General features: G+C 36.2%; 1 protein-coding gene across 3 annotated transcripts in view; it reads right to left on the bottom strand.

Annotated features, from left to right (window-relative positions):
- Positions 1-23,029, bottom strand: part of ARID4A (AT-rich interaction domain 4A) — a 75,297-nt gene that overhangs the window by 24,804 nt on the left and 27,464 nt on the right. For all 3 annotated transcript variants that reach the window (XM_019009660.4, XM_004055229.5, XM_055361908.2), the window contains exons 9-15: positions 20,626-20,705; positions 19,340-19,416; positions 18,779-18,945; positions 4,144-4,216; positions 2,402-2,496; positions 1,810-1,907; positions 1,049-1,280 (exon numbers count right to left, since the gene is read on the bottom strand). In XM_019009660.4, the coding sequence (XP_018865205.1) occupies positions 1,049-1,280; positions 1,810-1,907; positions 2,402-2,496; positions 4,144-4,216; positions 18,779-18,945; positions 19,340-19,416; positions 20,626-20,705 (822 nt within the window). The remainder of the gene's footprint in view (positions 1-1,048; positions 1,281-1,809; positions 1,908-2,401; positions 2,497-4,143; positions 4,217-18,778; positions 18,946-19,339; positions 19,417-20,625; positions 20,706-23,029) is intronic.

The raw sequence follows: 23,029 nt of genomic DNA, 5'->3' as shown, positions 1-23,029 counted from the left end.
ATGTACTTAATGCCAATGAAGTGTACACTTAAAAAGAGTTAAGGTGGCAAATTTTATGTTATATGTACTTACCACAATTTTAAAAAAAATTTTAAAAAAACAATTTGGAAATTTCATGACATTCACTAGAAGATTCCATTTACTACATGAAGGAAGTTTTAAAAACTGGTTTCTGAACTATAAGACAAAGCAATTTCACATTCTCTTTCATTAAATATGATTCCACCAAAAAATAAGACATAGTAATTAAACTTCTTTGATAGTGTGGTAAATTCCTTTCTCTTTCTAAAATTTGATAAATCCTACTATGTAAACATCACTGGACACTGATCCAAATGCTGGATGACAATTCCTAAATAGACCTTACATATGAAAGGAAAGAAGGAGCAAAGTTGGAAGATAAAACCAGCATACATGTACGCGTCACTAGAGCTACATAGTGTGCTATAAAGTTACAGAGAAAGACAAGATATCATCTAGTTTAGGGACAGGCACAATAAAGAGGTGATTCATTTATTCAACATCTATTTAATAAGCCTTTATTATGTGCCAGGCACTATTCTAAATGTCTGGCATCTGTCAATAAACGAAATAAACACTAATCCCTGACCTCGTGGAGTGTGATTCTAGTGTAGAGTGGGGCAAAATAGATAATCACAATAAACAGAATAAATAAGTAAATTACAGAAAGAGCAACATCAGAGGGACTGAGAGTTCCAAAGAGAGGAGGCAGGTTACAATTTCAGATAAGGTGACCAAGAGAGCCTTCAGTGAGGTGATACTTTAGCAGAAGACTGGAAAAGGAATATCTGGGATTCATCCCAGACGAGAATGACTTGATCGAATATAAACAGAAAACAGAAGGAAGGGTTTTCAGGTAGAGGAAATAATATACAATATATTTAGAAAAAAGCAGCTAGCTAAGCAGCATTAAATACTGGAAAATAAACTAGGTTCACTGTAGTACTTTTGTGTATATATGAAAATGGCTATAATAAAAAATTTTAAATAATACTTAAAGCAGATAAAACTAGTATTAAGAACTCACCCTCGGAGATTTTAATTCTATCTCTTCTCTTTCACTTTCACTGTTTGAATCGATATTTTCCTCAGGTTCACTCTTCACTTCTGTTAAAGGCATTTCTTGATCTAATTTGAGAGCCTCTTCCATTGATTCTTCTAAGTCTTTTTTTTCCTCTTTTACTTTTGGTTCATGGTGATGAACAGTTCTGAACTGAATATTTGCCGAACGGCAGTACTCCTCAAAACCATAGAGATACCTAAACAAACAATATTTCATTTAAGAAATCTTACAGTCTTTGCATCTAACTTGAATTCATGTTATTAAACACATTTTTAAAAAGTAAAGCCCAGTAATTTAAAAAAATTTTTGTTACTCTTTTCTGTGTTACTATTTTCTTGGTGTTTTAGATAGAATCATAAACAGAAAAACTGATCATAAAATGCTGTCCTGAGACGTCTGAGCTTGTGATAGCTAAACATAACTATCATAAGTTTTGATATGAAGGCTGTTCACCCCAAAAGATGTAGCTCTGTAATATGTATCATAATCGCAGACACTACCTGCATCCTGATTTTGGAAAGGAAATCAGGACAACATAAGAAATGGAGTAAAGCAGATTAGATGCACTGAAATAACTTTCAATCACAAGTATCTGTCAACCTAAACCTTTTTATATACTTTCTCTAACTTTAATGTTTCTAGATTGATGTATTCTTGTTAACAAAGTAAATGGAAAATATTTCCTATAAATATATATTCTTTGATGAATAAACTATACTACTTACTTTCTATAAGCAGTTTTTACATTGTAGGAAGCAGCTGAATTCAAAATAGGAATGCCAAGGTCCATATAAATTTGCTTCCATACAGCACCACTATCAATCTGGAAAATTAAGTTTTTATGTTAACATTTGCAAAGGGAATTAATCTTTTTTTTTTTTTTTTTTTTTTTTTGGAGACAGGGTCTCACTCTGTCACCCAGGCTGGAGAGCAGTGGTGCAATCAGGGCTCACTGCAGCCTCGACCTCCTGGGCTCAAGTGATCCTCCCACCTCAGCTTCCCGAGTAGTTGGGACCACAGGCATGCGACACCATGCCTGGCTAATTTTTGTATTTTCTGTAGAGATGGGGTTTCGCCATGTTGCCCAGGCTAGTCTTGAACTCCTGAGCTCAAGCAATCCACCCGCCTCAACCTCCCAAAATGCTGGGATTACAGGCGTGAGCCACCGTGCCTGGCCAGGAAAAGATCTTTATCCTAATATTCTATATTTATTAAGAAAATGTATTTATTATCCAATGTGCATATAATAATGCAATATAAGATAACTTAACTTTTTACCACAGCAATACATGTTTCAAAAAGCAATGTTATACTTACATTGTCACATCCACCCTGATGATAAACCAGTCTGAAGAGTTTGAAGAGATTGAGATCTTTATAGCCCAAAACAGGTGGTTTGTTGATTGGAGTACCTTTTCAATGTAAGTAGGTAGAAATAAAATGTTTATTCAAATGAGAAATACTAATTTGAAAACAAAGCGGTCAATTTCTAATTTCCCAAATTTCATTAATTAGAGGCACATATTTAAAGAGCCTTAAACAATGTAAAACAACACAAGATAATTCTCTTGTGTTGTTTTATATATAATAATTCTTTTTTATGTTTTATATATAATAATATATATAATAATTCTCTCTTATTTATATAGCTTTGTGGTGATCTTCAGATTTTAGGTGTTATACTTCTAAAACAAAACTAATAAAGCTACCTCTTTAACTGCCAATGAATTGAGTAAAACTAAAGTAAACAAAGCATGGTGTGGCCAACAATGTTGCTGGTTCAAGAAGCTTGGGCATAGGGCTGGGTGCAGTGGCTCATACCTGTAACCCCAGCACTTTGGGAGGCTAAGGCAGGAAGATCACTTGGGCTCAGGAGTTTGAGACCAGCCTGGGCAACATGGTGATATCCTGTCTCTACAAAAATTAAAAGGAAAACATCAGCTGAGTGTGGTGGTGTGCACCTGTGGTCCCAGGTACTTCGGAGCCTGAGGTGGGAGGATTGCTTAAGCCCAGGAAGTGGAGGCTGGAGGGAGCCATGTTCACGCCACTGCACTCCAGCTTGAGTGACAGAGCAAGACTCTGTCTCAAAAAAAAAAAAAAAAAAAAAGTTTAGGCATAAACAAACACAACAGAAAAGATAAGATTTACACCCTGGTTCCACTTTCACTACTTTGACACAAATGTTAAGACTGTTAGCAGTAATCTGAAGGATGATTTCTGAAGGCCACACAGAATGTTTAGGACCAATTTATCTTAAGATTTTCTAGGACTAACAAATGGCAAGGAGTATGATGGTTTATAATTGTTCTACTACTCTACCTATATTAGAAATCTCATCTTTTTCAGATAATGATTGGTCTCCTATTATGTTTAATTTGCTGAGAACAAGGATCAGGCTAGTTTATCTAGTTTATTTGCCACAAATATAGCATTAGTAATTAGTGGGTATGCAGATTAACATAACTGGTCACTTTCTATTTCTGAAATACCAGAATATTCTTTAGCTTTGTAAGTGACAGGGAAAACTAAATTGTATCAAAATATTTTCTCACTTGTTTCTATGTAAAATAGGTATGAATAGTTTAATTCCAAATATTTTACTACTGTCAGGTGTAACTGATTCTAGGATTTATTTAAAATCCAAAACTAGACAGTCATGGTGGTTCACAGCTGTAATCTCAGCACTTTGGGAGGCAGAGGTAAGAGGATCACTTGAGGCCAGGAGTCTGAGACCAGCCTCGGCAATACGGCAAAACCCGTCTCTACAAAAAATAGAAAAATAAAAAATTAGCTGGGTATGGTGGCACGTGCCTGTAGTCCCAGCTACTCGAGAGGCTGAGGCAGGAGGATCACTTGAGCCCAGGAGGTCAAGGCTGCAGTAAGCCAGGAGCAAATCACTGCACTCCAGCCTGGGCATCAAAGCAAGAACCTGCCTCAAAATAAATAAATAAATAAAATCCAAAACTGTTTATCTGCAATACTAACAAAAACAATGCATATACCTAGAATGTAAACATGTAAAAGAAATGACTACTTTAAAATAATGAGCATGAAAATACCTCTGTCTTCCATAAACTTATAAAGCTGCTGGAGGAAGTTGTCCCTCTCTTCAGGATCAAGTTCTTCCTCAGGCTGTAAAGATAAAATATATAAATGTATGGCACAGTGAACTGGAAAAGATACATGTCTTCTTTTATTTTTGTGAACCCAATGTAAAGTCATCAAATTTTAATAAAGCTGAAAAATCTGAATTTTCTCAATATCCTACAATGACAGATTTTAAGTCATATTTATGAAGATATACAATGTCTACCCTTCACTGCATTTACCACTCTAACTCTACTTTTCAGGATCACTGTAAGGACTAAGATTAGCCAAGAGGAAAACATTCAGGAACAAAATGGGAGTGCTACGTTTTCACCTCACCTGATTTTTTTTTTTTAAAGCCTATTTAAATACTGTGTGGCCCACACAAATATACTTGCAGATGAGCACAATAATGACACACGTTCATTATATCATATATTTATATATAAAAATAATTTTCATATAAACATAGTTTTTGTTATTGTCAGATGAATATAAACCAGGGATTGCAAAGTCACAGTGGCAAATGATTTCTGTTTAGATGGCACAATGTTTTAAAGATATTTAAATACATTTAAGTGAGTCATATACATTCTATTTTACCCCAGACCTCATCGCCCCCTCATCTCACAATAACCTGGTTTTCTCTTTTGCCTTTCTAGTATGGCCCCTGTACTTGACTTTGTAACACCTAAAAATAAGATAACAAAATAATTCCAGAAGTAATTCTTAGGGAAGGAAACTAGATACACAATTACTGATTTAGCTTCTTTTAAAATTCTTAAAGTTTAGCACTACTACAGAAAAACAAAACACTGATATGTTTCCTCCATATAAATGATCATAACTTAGAGTATTACTCTCCTCTGTTCTAAAAGAAGAGCTCAGATTTTTGTCTTTTTTTTTTTTTGAGATGGAGTTTTGCTCTTGCTGCCTAGGCTGGAGTGTAATGGCACGACCTCGGCTCATTGCAGCCTCTGCCTCCTGGGTTCAAGCAATTCTGCTGACTCAGCCTCCTGAGCAGCTGGGACTACAGGAGTGTGCCACTACACCTGGCTAATTTTTTGTATTTTTAATAGAGAAGGGGGTCTCACCATTTGGCCAGGCTAGTCTCAAACTCCTGACCTCAAGTGATCCGCCCACTCCAGCCTCCCAAAGTGCTGGGATTACAGGCATAAGCCACAGCACCCAGCCTGGATTTCTGTCTTTACAAAGCCATATTCAAAACAAAGGTAATGCTCAAGCAATAAATGTTGAGTCTTCGGTGTCCAGAGGGCAACAGGCACTTTAAAATTGTGTTATCTAATAGCTGATAATACAGCCAGGATCAATAAGCATGTAGTTGATCAAAATATATAATAAAAAACCATGAGGCAATCAAGAGAAAGGGAGTAAGATCTTTTATTACATTATTTCTTTTAGTACATTCATTCATAATGATTTATAACGCTAAAATACTTTTACCAAATATAAAGAAATTTAAATCTAAGTTCTAACATGTGTCCAAAATCAGCAATTTACAAAGTTAATAATCACTATAAAGTAGTTAGTGAAGGTCATTACTTAATGTTCAGATTAAGAGATGGCAGTTTTTTCCCCATGTGAATTTAAAAATCTTGCTTTTACAAAGTTAACTGCCAATGAGTTAACTCAAGAAAATAGGTAATTCAGTAGCCCAAGAACCACTTCACACATTAATTTTAAGAACTTCTAGCGTGAGGAAAAAAAATCAAAACCAAAAACCACTTATGCCAGACTGGCTCTATGCTTTGCCTGTGCCCTGTAATCGTAATATTCTCTCTTCAGATGAAAACTTCATTCCAGTATTTTTTTTTTTTAAGACAGAGTCTTCCTGTCACCCAGGATGGAGTGCAATGGCACAATCTCAGCTCAGTGCAACTCTCTGCCTCCCGAGTTCAAGCGATTCTCCTTCCTCAGGCTCCTGAGTAGCTGGGATTACAGGAATGCACCACCACACCTGGCTAATTTTTGTATTTTTAGTAGAGACTAGGTTTCGCCACATTGGCCAGGCTGGTCTCGAACTCCTGACCTCAGGTGATCCACCCACCTTGGCCTCCCAAAGTGTTGGGATTACAGGTGTGAGCCACTACACCAGGCCTCATTCCAGTATTTATGATCCTACAGAATTCAGGTAACACTTCTATATTCAATATATGTAAAAGCAATTCTTTAAAAAGGCACTAAAATCAAAGTTGCTCCCCAATACAAGTAAACAAAATCAACTCATCAATTGCAAATTAGGTTGTACCCAACATTTGATAAATTTTTAATGTTAAGAATATATTTTTATAGATAAAATTTGATTTATGTGTATTTTTTTTAAAAGTTAGTGGGTAACCAAGAGTGCTTTAGGTTTCACGAGAAACTATGGCTGTAAAATTGTAGTTTTGGTACAGTTAAACAAGATATAAATGAATAAAGAATTCTACTTACAAACAAATGCCTTGAGGAGAAATTTCTTTTCCACCAAAAATAAATAAAACATGACGCTATAAACAAAGTTTTAAACTTATCTGATGTTTCTGTGAAAATTAAAATTGCTTATCTCTTACAATAAGCCACTCCTCATAATTATTTTTGAAAACTAGCCTTGCTGCTAGTCACCTTGCAGTAAAACTGCATATGCTAGAGAACGCCTCCAATTAGAATAATGTGGCTTCGTGACTTTTGTATGGGGCTCTTAATTGCTATCACGCTTTGCTTTCTCTGTCCATGGCATTTTCATAGCAATTTCTCTGCTGGTGAAGGCCTGGGACTGCTGCATCTTTCAAGGGTTTTGGAGTGCGAGAGGGTTATAAGAATGGGAGGTAGAGGTCCACTAGACCATCTGAGACTTCTTCCCTTCATTTAGTCATTTACATTTATACATGTAAAGAATAACTATGTACCCAGTAAAATGCCAGAGATCCAAGAGTCACATTCATGATGATAATTTCAAGAAATTTCCAATTTTAGTTAGTATTAGTATATACTGCTTAGTATTATAAGTAGTTGGATATCTATCTACACTACTAGATTGTGAATTTTTTGACTTTAGGCATATGTCTTCAGATTAAGCTCAAACATCTACTAATGGTTACCATGAATCAGAGATTGTTCAAAAGCACTGTGGATTAAAATGAGAACACATGGTACCTTCTATTTTTGCTGCTCTGAGTTTGGCAGGAGGTGTAGAAAGGTAAAAGAAGCCAATATAACACGATGTGGTAAGTGTTGTAAAATACATCAAAGAATACAGGAGGAGCAAGTGAGGGAATGAATGGTTTTCCTCGAGATAAACTGGCAGTGGTAGTATTAGGCAGCTTCAAACTGTAAATAGTAGACAGCCCTGGAGCTACAGCAAACCAGCAAACAGCGTAAGCATGAGACTGACAAAGGCAGGCTGGGATTAGGAAAGGACTTTGTAATAGTATGCTAAAGAAACAAAACTTGATACTGTGGCTAGATGTGAAGCTTGAGACAGCTAAAGAGAATTAGATCAGATTTGCGTATTTAAAATTTCTCAGCCAAGAATGAGTTTGATGGATTGGAAGGGAAAAGGAAGCCATTATAACAGTCCACAAGGAAGAGAACGCATGCCTGTATTAGTCCTGCCAGCTGGGATGGAAAGATCACCTCTTCCCATGAAAGGAAGAGGAAGAGAGAGAGACAGAGAGAAAGAGAGACTGATGGAGGGATGGGGAGAGGGAGAGAGAAGGGGAGAGGGAAGAAAAGAGAACCACTGTGCCTGACTTACTCACAATTTTACGACTAATGACTGCCATTTAGTTTAGACATTACTCATGTGAATGAAAATGATATCTGTGCACATGAATTGTGTAGAGTTTTCTTGTTTCACATTCATTGAGTATGAGAGCTAAGATTTATGATAATATAAATGCAAGAGTCAGAGAAAGAGAGGAAATAAGAATAGTTGAGGATGTTCTTAAGACACAGGTGGGGCTGGGCGCGGTGGCTCACGCCTGTAATCCCAGCACTTTGGGGGGCCAAGACAGGTGGATTACCTGAGGTCAGGAGTTCGAGACCAGCCTGGCCAACATGGTGAAGTCCTGTCTCTACTAAAAATACAAAATTAGGCCGGGCACAGTGGCTCATGCCTGTAATCCCAGCACTTTGGGAGGCCAAGATGGGCGGATTGCCTGAGCTCAGAAGTTCAAGACCAGCCTGGGCAACACGGTAAAACCCCATCTCTACTAAAATGCAAAAAATTAGCTGGGCATGGCGTTGTGCGCCTGTAATCCCAGCTACTCAGGAGGCTGAGACAGGAGAATCACTTGAACCCAGGAGGCGGAGGTTGTAGTGAGCCAAGATTGTGCCACTGCACTCCAGCCTGGGCAACAGAGCAAGACTCTGTCTCAAAAAAACCAAAAAACCAAAAACAAAATTAGCTGGGCATGCTGGCGTGCACCTGTAATCCCAGCTGAGACTGCGCCACTGCACTCCAGCCTGGGCAAAACGAGTGAGACTCTGTCCCAAGAAAGAAGAAGAAAAAAAAAGACACAGGTGGTTATGGCCCATGACTTGCTGGCATTCACCTTATCCCTTGTCCAAATATATTAATCTGAAAATGAACAATTATGCATTTGGAAATGGCAAAAATTCTAGTAAACAGACTTCCTACCATTTTAGTGGGATGGGAAACTGATACGGTTTGGCTCTGTGTTCCCATCCAAATCTCATGTTGAATTGTAATCCCCAATACTCGGGGAGGGACCTGGTGGGAGGTGATTGGATCATGGGGCAGATTTCGCCCTTGCTGTTCTCATGATAGTGAGGTCTCATGAGATCTGGTTGCTTGAAAGTGTATAGCACTTCCCCCTTTGCGTGCTCGCGCGCTCTCTCTCTCTCTCTCTCTCTCTCTCTCCCCCCTGTTGCCACGTGAAGATATGCTTGCTTCCCCTTCACCTTTTGTCCTGATTATAAGTTTCCTGAGGCCTCCCCAGCCATGCCTCCTGTACAGCCTGTGGAACTGTGAGTCAATTAAACCTCTTTATAAAATACCCAATCTAACAAAGTTCTTTATGACAATGTGAGAACAGAGTAATACAGAGACAAATACAATTTGAAAAATAAGATATCTTATTTTTGTAGGAGCTATTAACTTTCTTAGCTAGCAACTCTAGTTTCCAATACACATTAGGAAGGTGGACAGATAGTGTCCAAATTGTCAAAATATGTCAGTAAAAGATGATGAACTTTACCCAAAGCTCCTCAGACCCATATAACTTGTACACAGTTCTAACTGGTGGCTTGGGATAGTTTCCTAGCGTATAACATATCGGAGCCACAAAAATTGACATTTTTAAAGTGAGGAAAGGTATAACTAAACTTGATCTTTGTGGTTTCCCTATACTGTGTATTGTATGTAACAGAACATATTGTTGATGGGTATTCTCAGGTTTCAAGAACCCCTATGGGAATCCCTTAAAATTTTTGGTCAGGCTCAGTGGCTCCTGCCTGTAATCCCAGCACTTTGGGAGGGCCAGGCAGGAGGATCACCTGAGCCCAGGGGTTTTAGACCAGACTGGGCAACATAGCGAAACTTTGTCTCTATAAAAAAAATAATAATAAATTAGCCGGGCATGGTGGTGCATGCCTATAATCCTAGTCCCAGCTACTCAGGAGGCTAAGTTGGGAGGAAGGCTTGAGCCTGGAAGGTTGAGGCTGCAGTGAGCTATAATCACCACTGCACTCCAGCCTGAGAGGCAGAGTAAGACTCTGTCTCAAAAAAAAAAAAAAAAAAAAAAGTTTTAATAATTATATAACACCCCTACCTTTTGTGTGTATTGGGGGTGGGGGGTGGGGGGGGTGTACTCCAGTATACCACACTCATTTTTTTCAATACCAAAGGACTTTTTTTTGTGCAATAATGTTACTTTGGACACAAGCAACTTTGTTTCCCCTTCATGATAAATAAAAGTAAGATCTTTTATTACATTCTTTCTTTTAGTACATTCATTCATAATGATTTATAACACTAAATACTTTTACCAAATATAAAGAAATTTAAATTTCTTTATGATGCTGTCTATAGTCCCTCTTCTGGCCCTCTTCATGGGCTACCCTTCTCACCCCAACTCTGAAACTCCATCACAAGTCCTCACGCTCCTCAGCTCTTACAACCCCTCCATCCCCTCTCCTTCATCCCTACCACCTCCAAAAATGAGGCTCAGTTTGAAGGCAGCAGGAGGAATCCTCTGAAGTGGGCAGATCCCTATCATGGAAGGAGAGATGTTAAGACAGCACCCTCCAAGCTCCACTCTGGGGAGCTAAGCACTGCAAGGAGTACATCAGAAGTGGCAGCTCTGAGGACATGTCTGGACTGGAGGACTCACGGGAAGGAAGCAGCGAATCCAACAGCTGCTTACATTTTTTGTATGAAATTTTAAATTTATAATATATTAAATAGTGTGATTTTTAAAAAAATGTGAAATACTAAAACTAAGGTAAATGCATAGAACATTTGTAAGCTGTACTCACCCACTTTAATTCAAGTAGAGCCCTCTTTGTTCCTACAGACATCTGTTGAACTTTTAAAATCTCAGCTGTTGTTTATCATTTACTCATTTTCTGAGTTTTGAAAACTTGCGTTTTATCTTTCCTATTATATTTAATACTAACAAAGGGAATGGGCAACACAAAGGCAATATTCAATGTAATATATCTTAGAGCTCAACAGCAGCTTCTGAACAATATCTAAGTGGCAGCAGGGGAGCTATAAGAAGTCCCATATCATGGAAGAATAATGGAAGGGAGAATAAAGAGGTGAGCATGGGTCAAATCATGATCAGGCAGACTTCTAAAGGCCTGTGATAAAAAACCCAGACTTCGTCCTGAAGGTGCTGAAAGCCAATAAAGCGTTACCATCAGGAACCGCCTATGTTTTATAAAGATGTTTATGGATAATGAATTTGAAGGGAAAACACCACAAGGAAGATACCTGGAGTAAGTGGAACAAAATACAAACAAGGAGCATTGTTAGTCAATAACTTTTACTACAAGTGACAGAAAACTATCCCAAGATGGCTTAAGCAAAAAATAATTTATTTTATAAACTCACAAAATTATGTGAGAAATTGAGATTGCCTACAGAGTACACAGCCTGAGAAAAGAGATATTATAAAGGGAAGTTAGATATCTTATCCCTTAGTTCCCCCTGCCAAGGTGAACTTTCTAGAACCTTATAACAAATCTCCCACCACCTTGTTTCAAAGAGTAATTTACTACAACAATTGCATAACCCACATTCATTCATTTAATGAAGGTTTAATATGAGCCAAGCAAGCTCTGTGTTGATAGCTGTTAGGTATATATACTGGTAGGAAAAGGAAAAAACAAAAATCCTGAGATCCCCTGCTTTCACAGATCTTACAGTCTAGAGGAGGAGAGAACATTTTCTTAAAAGCTTGTAAAAAATTCTGAAACCTCTCTAAACCTCAGTTTTAATTATATATATATATATATATATATATATATATATATATATAAAGAGAAGGTTCTAGGAGATTTGTTGTAAGGTTCTAGAAAGTTCACTTTGGGGCTGGGCGCAGTGGCTCATGCCTATAATCCCAGCACTTTGGGAGGCAAAGGTGGGCAGATCACTTGAGGCCAGGAGTTCGAGACCAGCCTGGCCAACATGGTGAAACCTTGTCCCTACTAAAAGCACAAAAATTAGCTGGGCATGGTGGCACATGCCTGTAATTCCAGCTACTGGGAAGGCTGAAGCATGAAAATCACTTGAACTCGGGAGGTGGAGGTTGCAGTGAGTGGAAATCGCGCCACTGCACTCCAGTCTGAGTGACGGAGTGAGACTGTCTCAAAAACAAAAAAAAAAAAAAAAAAAAGAAAAGAAAAAAGAAAAAGAAAGTCCACTTTGGGAGAAACTACGGGATAAGGTATCTAACCTCCCTTCATAATCTCTCTTTTCTCAGGCAATGCACTCTGAGGCGATTTCATATGTATATATTTATTTATATACATATTTTCATAAACTGTTGTAAGGACTAAACAAACAGTCTTACTTTAAAAACCACCAAGTCTCCATGAATAAACTGAGAACATTATTTGGCGTGGTTACCTTTACTTGTTTGTATCTCCTACAAAAGGTAAACATTTTAATAGTGGTATAATGAAAGGTACATCTTGATGTATGTCCTGGTACAACAGATATATTTTGTTGTCACAACACCTTAGGGAAACAGCAAATAAAGACAAATTTAAAAAGAAAGCTTAAAATTTTAAACTTTCAGTTAAACTTCAGGTTTAACTTAAAGTGAAAAGCAAACAAAACAAATAGTAAGTCTGGCAACTCAGGTGAGCCATAGGTCAAAATGACTACATAGGTTATCAATAAGCCCCATCCCAAGTGGAATTCTGAAGAACTGTCCAGAAAGTTATCATATGTAAAGACTGACAATTGACAATATATAGTTTAGAAGAAAGAAAACTTGGAGAAAAATTCACAATCTTTACAGACATATGTCATTTAGTGTAAGGACTGAGAGCCAAGACAGTATGTGTATTATAAGAATGCAATAATTAAATCTTGAGTAAATATTACATTAAATAATGTACATTATACTGCTTTTAGAAAAAGGTAGTATTACGCGATATGCTTTAGAAATATTTTAATCCAAAAGAATAAAAACCACAACCTCTTTTGTTCCCTAAAATTATTTTATTCCTAAAGGAATCACATATATATTTTCAGTTAGAAAAAAAAAACAAAACAACTACTGTAGATCCAGTACAGAGAACAGATTGGAGGAGGGCAAGCATGGACGTTGAAAGAACAAGTTGTTATTGTTATTGCATTAGGCTAGGTAAAAGAGAACAGTGGCTTGGAGTAAGATTGGCAGAAAGAAGAAAAGAAACCAAACGAAGTGGGCAAATTTGAGAGCTATTCGAGCAGGTAGAAGAGAATGGACTGGGTATCTGATTGGACAGGGGGTTAAGAGAAGAAGAATCAAGGTGACTTCTATGTATCTGGCTTGGACAGCTGGGTGGATGTTGCTTTTATCAAAATGAATTAAGGACAGCCAGGGAAAGGATAGGTTTAGGGAAAAAGAAGATGAACGCAGTCTTGCACATACTGAGTCTGAGTACGTACAAGTTAAGATGAAATCCTTGGCCGGGCGCGGTGGCTCATGCCTGTAATCCCAGCACTTTGGGAGGCTGAGATGCGCGGATCACCTGAGGTTGGGAGTTTGAGACCAGCCTGACCAACATGGAGAAACCCCGTCTCTACTAAAAATACAAAATTAGCCAGGCATGGAGGTGCATGCCTGTAATCTCAGTTACTTGGGAGGCTGAGGCAGGAGAATTGCTTGAACCCAGGAGGCGGAGGTTGTGGTGAGCCGAGATCACGCCATTGCACTCCAGCCTGGCAAACAAGAGCAAAACTCTGTCTCTTAAAAAAAAAAAAAAAAAAAGATAAAATCCTCATTGGTTTGATATAAATGTCTTGAGCTAAGAAGAGACATCTTTGATGTACGTATAGATATCGAGTCATTATATCATTTTAGATAGGAAGTAGGCCAAAAATGTGATGTCATCATGGATATCAAGCGTTCTAAGAAGTTAGGTATGTCAGAGGTACTGAATACTACTCAATAGTCAAATAGGATCAAGACAAAAATGTGTTTGGTTTAGTACAAAAGTTTGTTGGAGTCACTGGTGACCTTAGTAAAGTTGTTTTAGTTGTGGGAAATCAAGACACACTACAGTGAGTTAAGAGCAAAGGGGAGGTCATGAACAGTGTATGTAACTCTAAGCATTCTGGCCATGACGATGAAGAAGGAATGTAGTTATCTGGAGAGGAAAGCACAGAGGTTGTCTGAAGACTGGTGGAGGAAATATGGAGGGGTTGTCAGAAGGCTGGGAGAGATGTAAGCATGTTTTAAAAAGCTGATGAGAAGGATATAACTGAAAGGAGTAAGTTAAAGATGCAAGAAAAGAGAGAGTCGATAGTCTCTCTTTTCCTGAAAAGAGGAAGGGAATGAGATCCACAGCATAACCCAAGAGACTCATCTTATAGGGAGGACAAAACACTATCAATTGTGCCTTGAGCGAAAGAGAGTAGGCAAACAGGTTTACAGCATGCTCGCATCTGAAGCTCCCAATTTCTTTATGAAGTTGTGTGGAGTGGGTATAGGATTATTGGTTTAATGGAGGAAATAATGATTTGCTTACAGAAATTGGGAATTGACCAATAGTGCTGAAGGCCCAGTGGAATTTGGTAATCATAAAATTTCGAGTGGTACTATTCTTTCCTGTTGTACACCTACAGAAAATTTCAGGGCTCACATAAGAGATGATATATTCATAGTAAGGCACTTATAATTTCAGAGAACAGTTTTAACAACAGCCTGCCTAAAATAAATGATTACGTGATTCTTGTATTTTATCAGTTAACTGAGCCTAGTAATTTTTCCCCATTTGAAAAGGTACACATTTTAATCATCAAGATGTCATTTAAATGCTATCAAATCCAAGATTTTTAGTACAAGTCAACTATATCATATGACCACAACTATAAAATGCATTGATATAAAAGTGTTTTTTTAATACATAAAAATATAGCTGTATGTAGCTATATTTGTGTGTACAAATGTGGAATCCTTATTAATCTGATTAGATGACCCTAATTGGGTTAGACTCTTACACTAACACTGTGAAGAAAGACTCTGCTAAATACATAAGGGCATTTTTGTTTGCTTAATGGGCTAAACTTTCAGATTTTAGCAAGTCAGTTGTCATATATGATTGCAAGCTGAAGTCCCAATTATTCATGGAAGGCTGGCTTTTTAGGATCTGCTTAGAAATGCTTCATTAGCAACTTAAGTTATTAGATATACTTAAAATATTAACATTACATTTAAAATATTCTTTAAATTCCACCAATTTAGCATGGATTTCCTAAGTTATCCAGCATTTACTGTAAGTTTATACCTAAAGTAATCTTGAATGACCACCAACAAATGCCTTTACAATCTACAAGAAGGCATAAATATGCACAAATAATATGATTTAAACATCAAAAATAATATTCATGTTTCCATGAATAAACAAACTCAAGTACTTATGATTTTTCACAATACTGGAATATAATCTTAGGCATTAATGTATCAGTGGTCCCTAAACAATTCCCAATATTAGAGAAATGGCAGTAGTTATTTAAAAATTCACTGAATTAAAATTTTCATTACTAAATAGGAAATTTTTAAAAGGGCCCAACCTATAAGCCTACTTATTATAAGCCAAAATGATTTTAAAAGCTAACACTGGTCACATTCCGCTTAATACTCAAGTTTTCTAAACAACCATCCATTTATTTTACCCTAAGAAAACTCTCCTATATTTATCCAAAGTAAATATAAATCAGGAATAAATGAATAATTGATATGATTACTTATGTTTACATGGACTTTTTGATCAATTTCAAAGGTGAAAAATCCAGTAATATCTTTTCTAATACAAAATTTTCTTAACAAAAACATTTAAGTAATACCCATAAAAATATCCCCCAGGGATTTTTTCCATATAATTATTGAGTTCAAGTTTAAAGTAATCAATATAGATAAAACCTACTTTCTGTCAGATCCTCAATCTTTTCCCACACAGTAACAGCATGAGATCTGTATCTTGTACTCAAATCCTGAACTACCAATACTTAGGAATTCAAATTAATATTAAGTGGAAAAGGTGCTCTTTCATGTAAAGTCACAGAATCTCAAATCTCCTTATTAAGGCTAGTTGGGATACCCAAAGCATCAAATATAAAAACAATGTTCACTGCCCATTAACACTGCAGAAGTATCTAACACTTGTATGATTCTACTGCATAAAATTTGCTTGCTATACTAAAAACACCAAATAACAGACTGGAGTATTGTTATAGTGGTTTAGAGAACCTTACAAAAGATCTTTTTGATTATTGTAATGCAACATTGAATCTTCACGAAAAGCATAGCATGGTTACATTTTGGGAAGACTCTGATCTGTAATGTAATAAAACAGCGTAGCCTCACCTACATGGTGGTAAAGGCCCATAATGACTAAGCCAGGTAGGCCATGGCTTATCAGATTTTTATTCATTTTACACCATAGTCATTCCCCTCCTCTTAGTTGTATATAAAGTGCTTTTCAGTTTATCAGTATATTACACTTTTAAAAAATAACTGTTCAAGAGAAGTTACAATGATTCAGCAACTAAATCTTAAACCCAAGAGCAAGAAATGCAGCTGATTTTTTTCTAAAGCAACAAAATTTCACTCAAGAAAATCTTCCTGTATGGCCAGAGAAAAAGAATTAGTTTAATAATTCAATAAAACATATGCTATGAAATTGACCATCCGAAAAATAAATAATCATATGAATCAGTGCCTAAATTCTGTAATTTTGCTGTTATTTTCCAGTAGATGAAAAGCATCCTGATTCACTTAATTTTAACAGGCTCATAATTTCGGTGACACATTTTAAGATACTATCCTTGTAAGCTTCCTTATCTTTAAAAATTTATTTACTATTACCTGCAAACAATAGGTAACAGAGCTTTGCCTCTGCTCTTCATTCTTTTATACTAACGTATACTCACAGCTTGAATAAAACATTACAATATTTATGAAATTAATCATTGTAATAAAAGCACTACTTACAATTTACTATTTTATAGTCTCCCTCTGCCACTTTCTACAAAGCTCTTTTTACCCTCTTTGTTTAAAATTTCAGGGTTTTTTAGAGGGTGGGGGGGGTGTAGGGAAAATGCATTCTGGAACGGACAGCAATTAAAAGTATTAGCAAAAATAAAGGGACTAATCTTTCTTCAATATTGGACAATATAAGATCCTAACTAAGGTTAATTTAAAAAACAAAAGCTAAATCACAGATTTGCAACAGTTCACACCCTGAAAATGTGGCCTAATTAGCCTGAAAACATATAATCTATAAATAAATACAGATAAAATACAAAAATCACATTTAATATTCTGACTTTAAATCCTGAATTTTGCCAAACTGTCTCATTATCATTTTCATTTCAGAATCTATCTTGTTTCAGAAAAATAGCCTTCATCCATTGATATTCTAAAAATAGACTCCAACCGTCTTTTTTACAAGAAAGAATATCGCTTGGTTCTGAGTCCTTCCCTATCAGCTACATCATCAATACCTAAAATTCTTATTTAATCCCGTTTTTGGCAATCAAAAAGGTAACTAAACATACAAAAAAAATCTTACCTATATGCTGCATTTTCTTTCAAATGCAAAGTGGTTAGATTCCCCTTCTACTTAATCAGTACAGGGTCTGGACATTTTTCAGTCTGACTTGCAAATATTTGCTTTCCCTCTTAGGGCATAGCATCCGCAGGGTTATACAGCACTACTTACATTCTCTTCCACATAAAAATCAGACATTACATGAAAGGAAAAGAAAGACAGCCCATTTCAAAGCATCTGGCAAACCTCCATTGGCAACCTGCCAAGCCTCTGCTAAACCTTCCTGTCTTTCCGAGCATGCTCACTTAAAACCAACAGCACGTTACTATGGCAACTCTGTAGGCAGCCTGTAAGTATGAACCGCCATTCTGATTTCAGAGTGTAAAAAAACCAAATACTGCAGGGGAAGTAAAAGGAAAGAAATAGCATATGCCCTTCATTACATATGAGTATACTTGTTTCATTTCATAAATTCATATTTGTGTATTTAAAACAGAAACAAGAATCCCACATTTTTCCAGGCCAATATTTTTCATGCTCAAATAGGTCCCCCTTTTCAGTAAATTCATTGTCTTTGTCTTGCCCCTAAACCCTTTTACCCCGTAACAACCAAAAATATACTAGACAGTTTATCCCATTTGATACAACACTGCAGAATAGACAACAGTATTCATATAAGCAATCATGAAGTACTCCATGGATGATTTCCTACAATTACATGCATATTATAAATGACATGGCAATATTATAAAGAAAACCATTAGCACTTAGAACATATAATCTGAATATTTTCTATGATTTATCAAACTGCCAAATGAAATTTTCTTTGGGGTTTGGATAGGATTTTTTTTAACCTTAATTATCCTTGAAATATTGTGAAATGTCTGAAAGAGGTTTTAAAGTTGAGACAGGCCAGACCTGGGTACAAATCCCTCTTCTACCCATTTTAGTTGCGCCAGCTTGGGAAAGTTACTTAACTTTTCTGAACCTCCCTTTCCTTACCTTTAAAGTAGGATAACAACAGTTACTTCATATGGTAGTAGTTTAAATGAGTTAACACATATAAAATACCTAAAAATTACATTTTTTTCCCTCCTGGGTTGTTTTGGAAAAGACCCCGAAAAAACCAGTTTGCACTTGTTGATTAACTAACCTGAAAAGTATTTTCTTGTAATCTCTTACTAAAAATTAGTTCTGATTTACACACTATGCTATGAGCCAAAATGCTTCCTCGACACCCAAATTAAGCAATGCTAGAAATGGACAGAAACAAATAATAGAGAATCTAAACAGAGGGAAAAATATATGAAGATATTATTTTCACTAGAGAGTATTAAGATGTTTTTGTTACAAACATGAAATTACACCTACCACCTCTTCTTCTGTCTTTTTGGCCTCCTTTTCCTTCTCTTCATCATTTTCTTCAGCTGGGCCATCTTCATCATCACTACTGGATGACTCAAGGATTTCACTTATATCCATTTTCCAATTATCAGGAACAACTCTAGTTTTTAAGAAGATGCTTGCTTTCTGAAGCCCTAAGAGTGAAAATGTACTTCAGCAGTTGCTATGGAATTGGCAGCATAGAACAATAGAAAAGGCATGGCATTCAGAATCAAAGATCTGAATTCAAATTCGGCTGTCATTTATAAAATGATACAGTAAGCTTTAACATATTTCATAAGTTATAATGTTATATAAACATTTGTAATTACTTTACGGAATACTGTGAGACAATGGTAAAATACGAAAAGTTAAACTTATCTAATCACAAATCAAATATTATATCTAGACATTAAAAAAAAATCAAGAGTGGATATCAACTCTAAACAGTTAAAATGGTGGCACCAGAGAGTATCAGTCTTGCTTTATTTGCTATTTTCCAAATAGAGCCACAACATAAAATAATAGGGTAATTCATCTTTATTTTACCTGGTTTAGTGGAGAGCTCAGATTCCGGTAGATTGAGAATGTCTACTTCCTTAATGTCCTTTCTTGCTATAGAGTAACTAATTATCAAGAAGAAGGGGAGGAAAACAATTTATTCAATAAAAATTATCACTTAAATAGTTCATGTTAACACATAGAAAAATAAAAACCTCAAAATCAAAATATTGTCTATAAAATGTTTTTATCTTAGTCCTTAACAAAAGGTAAGAAGACGAAATACGGGCAAAGTTAGTTATCTTAATTCTGAAGTTGTATATACTCAAAGTACATTGAGAGCCTCACATTCACAATATTTCAATCTATACAATCCTCCTACAGATAGTACGGGGTAATTCATATCAGCATGATGTTTTCAACACTTGTAACAACAATGTCTATTTTATTATTTGTGAAATTTATTTTTCATTTTAGTAAAAAAGCACATTTACTAGACAGTAATATTGAAATATTTTTATCACTATAAGATATATTATGGCATTAAATTTTTCACAGAGAACTATAACTCAAAAAAACTTTTTAAATTTCACTGTTTTGATCACAAAGCAGAGATGAGGTTAGGAAAAAGTTTCTGTAAGTCTGGATTTTTTTTTTTTTTTGAGACAGAGTCTCACTCTGTTGCCAGGCTGGAGTGCAGTGGCGCGATCTCGGCTCACTGCAACCTCTGCCTCCCGGGTTCAAGCAATTCCTTTGCCTCAGCCTCCTGAGAAGCTAGGACTACAGGCATGCACCACCACACCTGGCTAATTTTTTATATTTTAGTAGAGAGAGGGTTTCACCATGTTGGCCAGAATGGTCTCGATCTCCTGAGCTCATGATCTGCCCACCTCAGCCTCCCAAAGTGCTGGGATTACAGGCGTCAGCAACTGCGCCCGGCCCAAAAGTCTGGATTGTAATCACGAAAAAAGTCAAAATAATTGCTCTTGTAATAGAGATTAAAAAATAAGCTTCGGAGTTAATAATAAATGTCACATACTACTAGTACACGATAAAAATATAGAATTTTACAATTAAGGAAAAAATCAATACCATCTTTTGCTAAAAAAAACTGTTCTTAATATTGTTCTCACATAATGTTCACATTTTTTATATAAAATTTATTAGTGAAAAATACCCTACATTACAAAAAGTCAAAACCTATTAGGTAACAACTTCTCAGTTCATGAATGATTAGACTTTTAAAAATAAAGTTTTGGTGGGGGAGGTGTCTATCATTGTAATTCTATTTTTTTTTTCTCCCACGTAACATTATTAATGGACTCATTACTCACAATTTAGAATCAATAAATGATCGAACTAAACACTGATCCTTTTTCACTGTGATGTCATCATTACAGCTGGGAGATATTACCTGAAATATAAAATAAGAACAGATTGATTCCTATTTCCTGTGCTCAGAAAAACAGTATTTTTCAAAAGAACAATTCTGGATCCCCTAACTTCTCAAATAGATTATATTTTACAAAAAAACAGCTTCATTATAAATAGCTCCTATTATTAATGAATTGCATACAAAAAAATATACCCTTATATGTTTTGTCTGCACATTGGTTGCCTAGAAATTTAATTTATCCATAGTCATTAGATTATAAAGTGAATAATTAATGAAATAACAGGGCCAGGCCTAGTGACTCATGCATGTAATCCCAGCATTTTGGGAGGTCAAGGTGGACAAATGGCTTGAGCTCAGGAGTTCAAGACCAGCCTGGGTGGCATAGTGGGACCCTGTCTCTACCAAAAATACCAAAAATTAGCCTGGTGTGGTGGTGTGTGCCTATAGTCCCAGCTACTCAAAAGGTTGGGATGGTAAGATCACTTGAGCCCAGGAGGTGGAGGCTGCGGTGAGCCAAATTCACAACACTGCACTCCAGCCTGGGTGACAGAATGAGACCCCATTTCAAAAAGAAAAGAAATATAAATTCAAATGTGACCAGCACTTTAAAAATATGAGGATTTATTCTAAGCTAAATTATTGTCCAAAAAATAAAATGTATAATCTGTGATGAAAATTTGGCATATAATTCTTAAAAATATACTTGAATAAGGATCTTTTTTGAAATCTGGTCATTAAAAAAAAAAATCTATGTTACCTTTTTTAACCAAGATATGTACAATCCTTAGTAATTAAAACAAGTTAAAACATGAACAAAGAACTTTTTAATTTCTTAACTTCTGAAAATAATAACAGTATCATTGGTAAATACTCTCTGTATCCTTTATAGAACTTTATATTTTTTAAAAGCTGATTAAATATATCTGTTCACGCTCTCCCTAACACTAGCCACTCTCTGCTACATTCCAGCACCATTCACAGACCTTTGTGCACTGATGGAAATGTTCTATATCTGCACTGCCCTATACAGTAGCAGTGAGTCACATGGTGCTAAACACTTGAAATGTGGCTGGTGCAACTGAGAGACTGAATTTTTAATTCTATTTTATTTTAATTAAGTTACATTTAAACTTAAATGGCCACATATGGTTCATGGTTATCATACTGAATAGTGTATATCCAGATAATTGAATATTCTTGGCAGTCACATCAGCTGTCTTAACACCAGATGGAAGTATTTTTTGTTTGTTTGCTTGGTGCCAGTAATTATTAGACTAATAATATAGCTGTGCCAACCCTCAAGGAGCTAACAGTATACTGGAGGGGCAAACATAAAAAGATACACAAAAAGAACACAATGGAGGATAAGTACAGTGATACCACTAGGCACACAATAGTATGAAAACATCAAGGAGGAAGATTTCACCTAACCTGAGCAAGGAAAAGGTGTGGCAGGAAAAGCTTAAGGTAAATTTTAAAGGATGAGTAGGCATAACCCAAGGTCTAATTACCTTACCTATGAACTATTTAATGGCCTTCAAATAGATTCCTGCCACCTCCAGTCTTTCTAGTAACACGCCATTCTTCATTCACATTCCTAAACACGTAGCTCAAATAACAACACTCTTTTGGAAAATTCTCTGCAGAATTATGTCCAAATTCTTTAGATGAACTTTTAAAGACCCTTCTGCCCTAGATTCAAATTATGTTCACAGCTATATTTCCTATTATTCCCCCACTCGCATCTAATATTTAGCCAAAATGGATTCCCAGAGCAAACAGTTCCATGAACAAACCCATTCCTATTTTTTTTTCTGAGACAGAGTCTTGCTTCATTGCCCAGGCTGGAGTGCAGTGGCGCGATCTCAGCTCACCGCAAGCTCTGCCTTCCGGGTTCACGCCATTCTCCTGCCTCAGCCTCCCGAGTAGCTGGGACTACAGGTGCCTACCACCACGCCCGGCTAATTTTTTGTGTTTTTAGTAGCGACAGGGTTTCACCATGTTAGCCAGGATGGTCTCGATCTCCTGACCTCGTGATCTGCCCACCTCGGCCTCCCAAAGTGCTGGGATTACAGGCATGCTATTTTTTTAACCTATTTTTTTGTTTCCTCTAGTGAAGCTTTGCCTACTATCTTTAAATCCTTCAAAGCTCACCTCAAAAGCACCTGCTTTGTGAAGGCTTTCTGTATTTTCCTCAAATAAATGTAATCTCTCAGGCCAGGGAGTCCTAATATTGAACATATACTATTTTATATTACTGTTACTTGAATTATTCTGTACATTATACATAAAATCATCAAATGTAAGAATAGTGTCTTACTTATTTTTTATTTTCAATATCC

Source organism: Gorilla gorilla, chromosome 15 (genome assembly GCF_029281585.2).
Source record: "Gorilla gorilla gorilla isolate KB3781 chromosome 15, NHGRI_mGorGor1-v2.1_pri, whole genome shotgun sequence".
NCBI classification, from domain to species: domain Eukaryota; kingdom Metazoa; phylum Chordata; class Mammalia; order Primates; family Hominidae; genus Gorilla; species Gorilla gorilla.
Note: the sequence above shows the minus strand (reverse complement) of the source record. Positions and strands in the feature narration are given on the sequence as shown.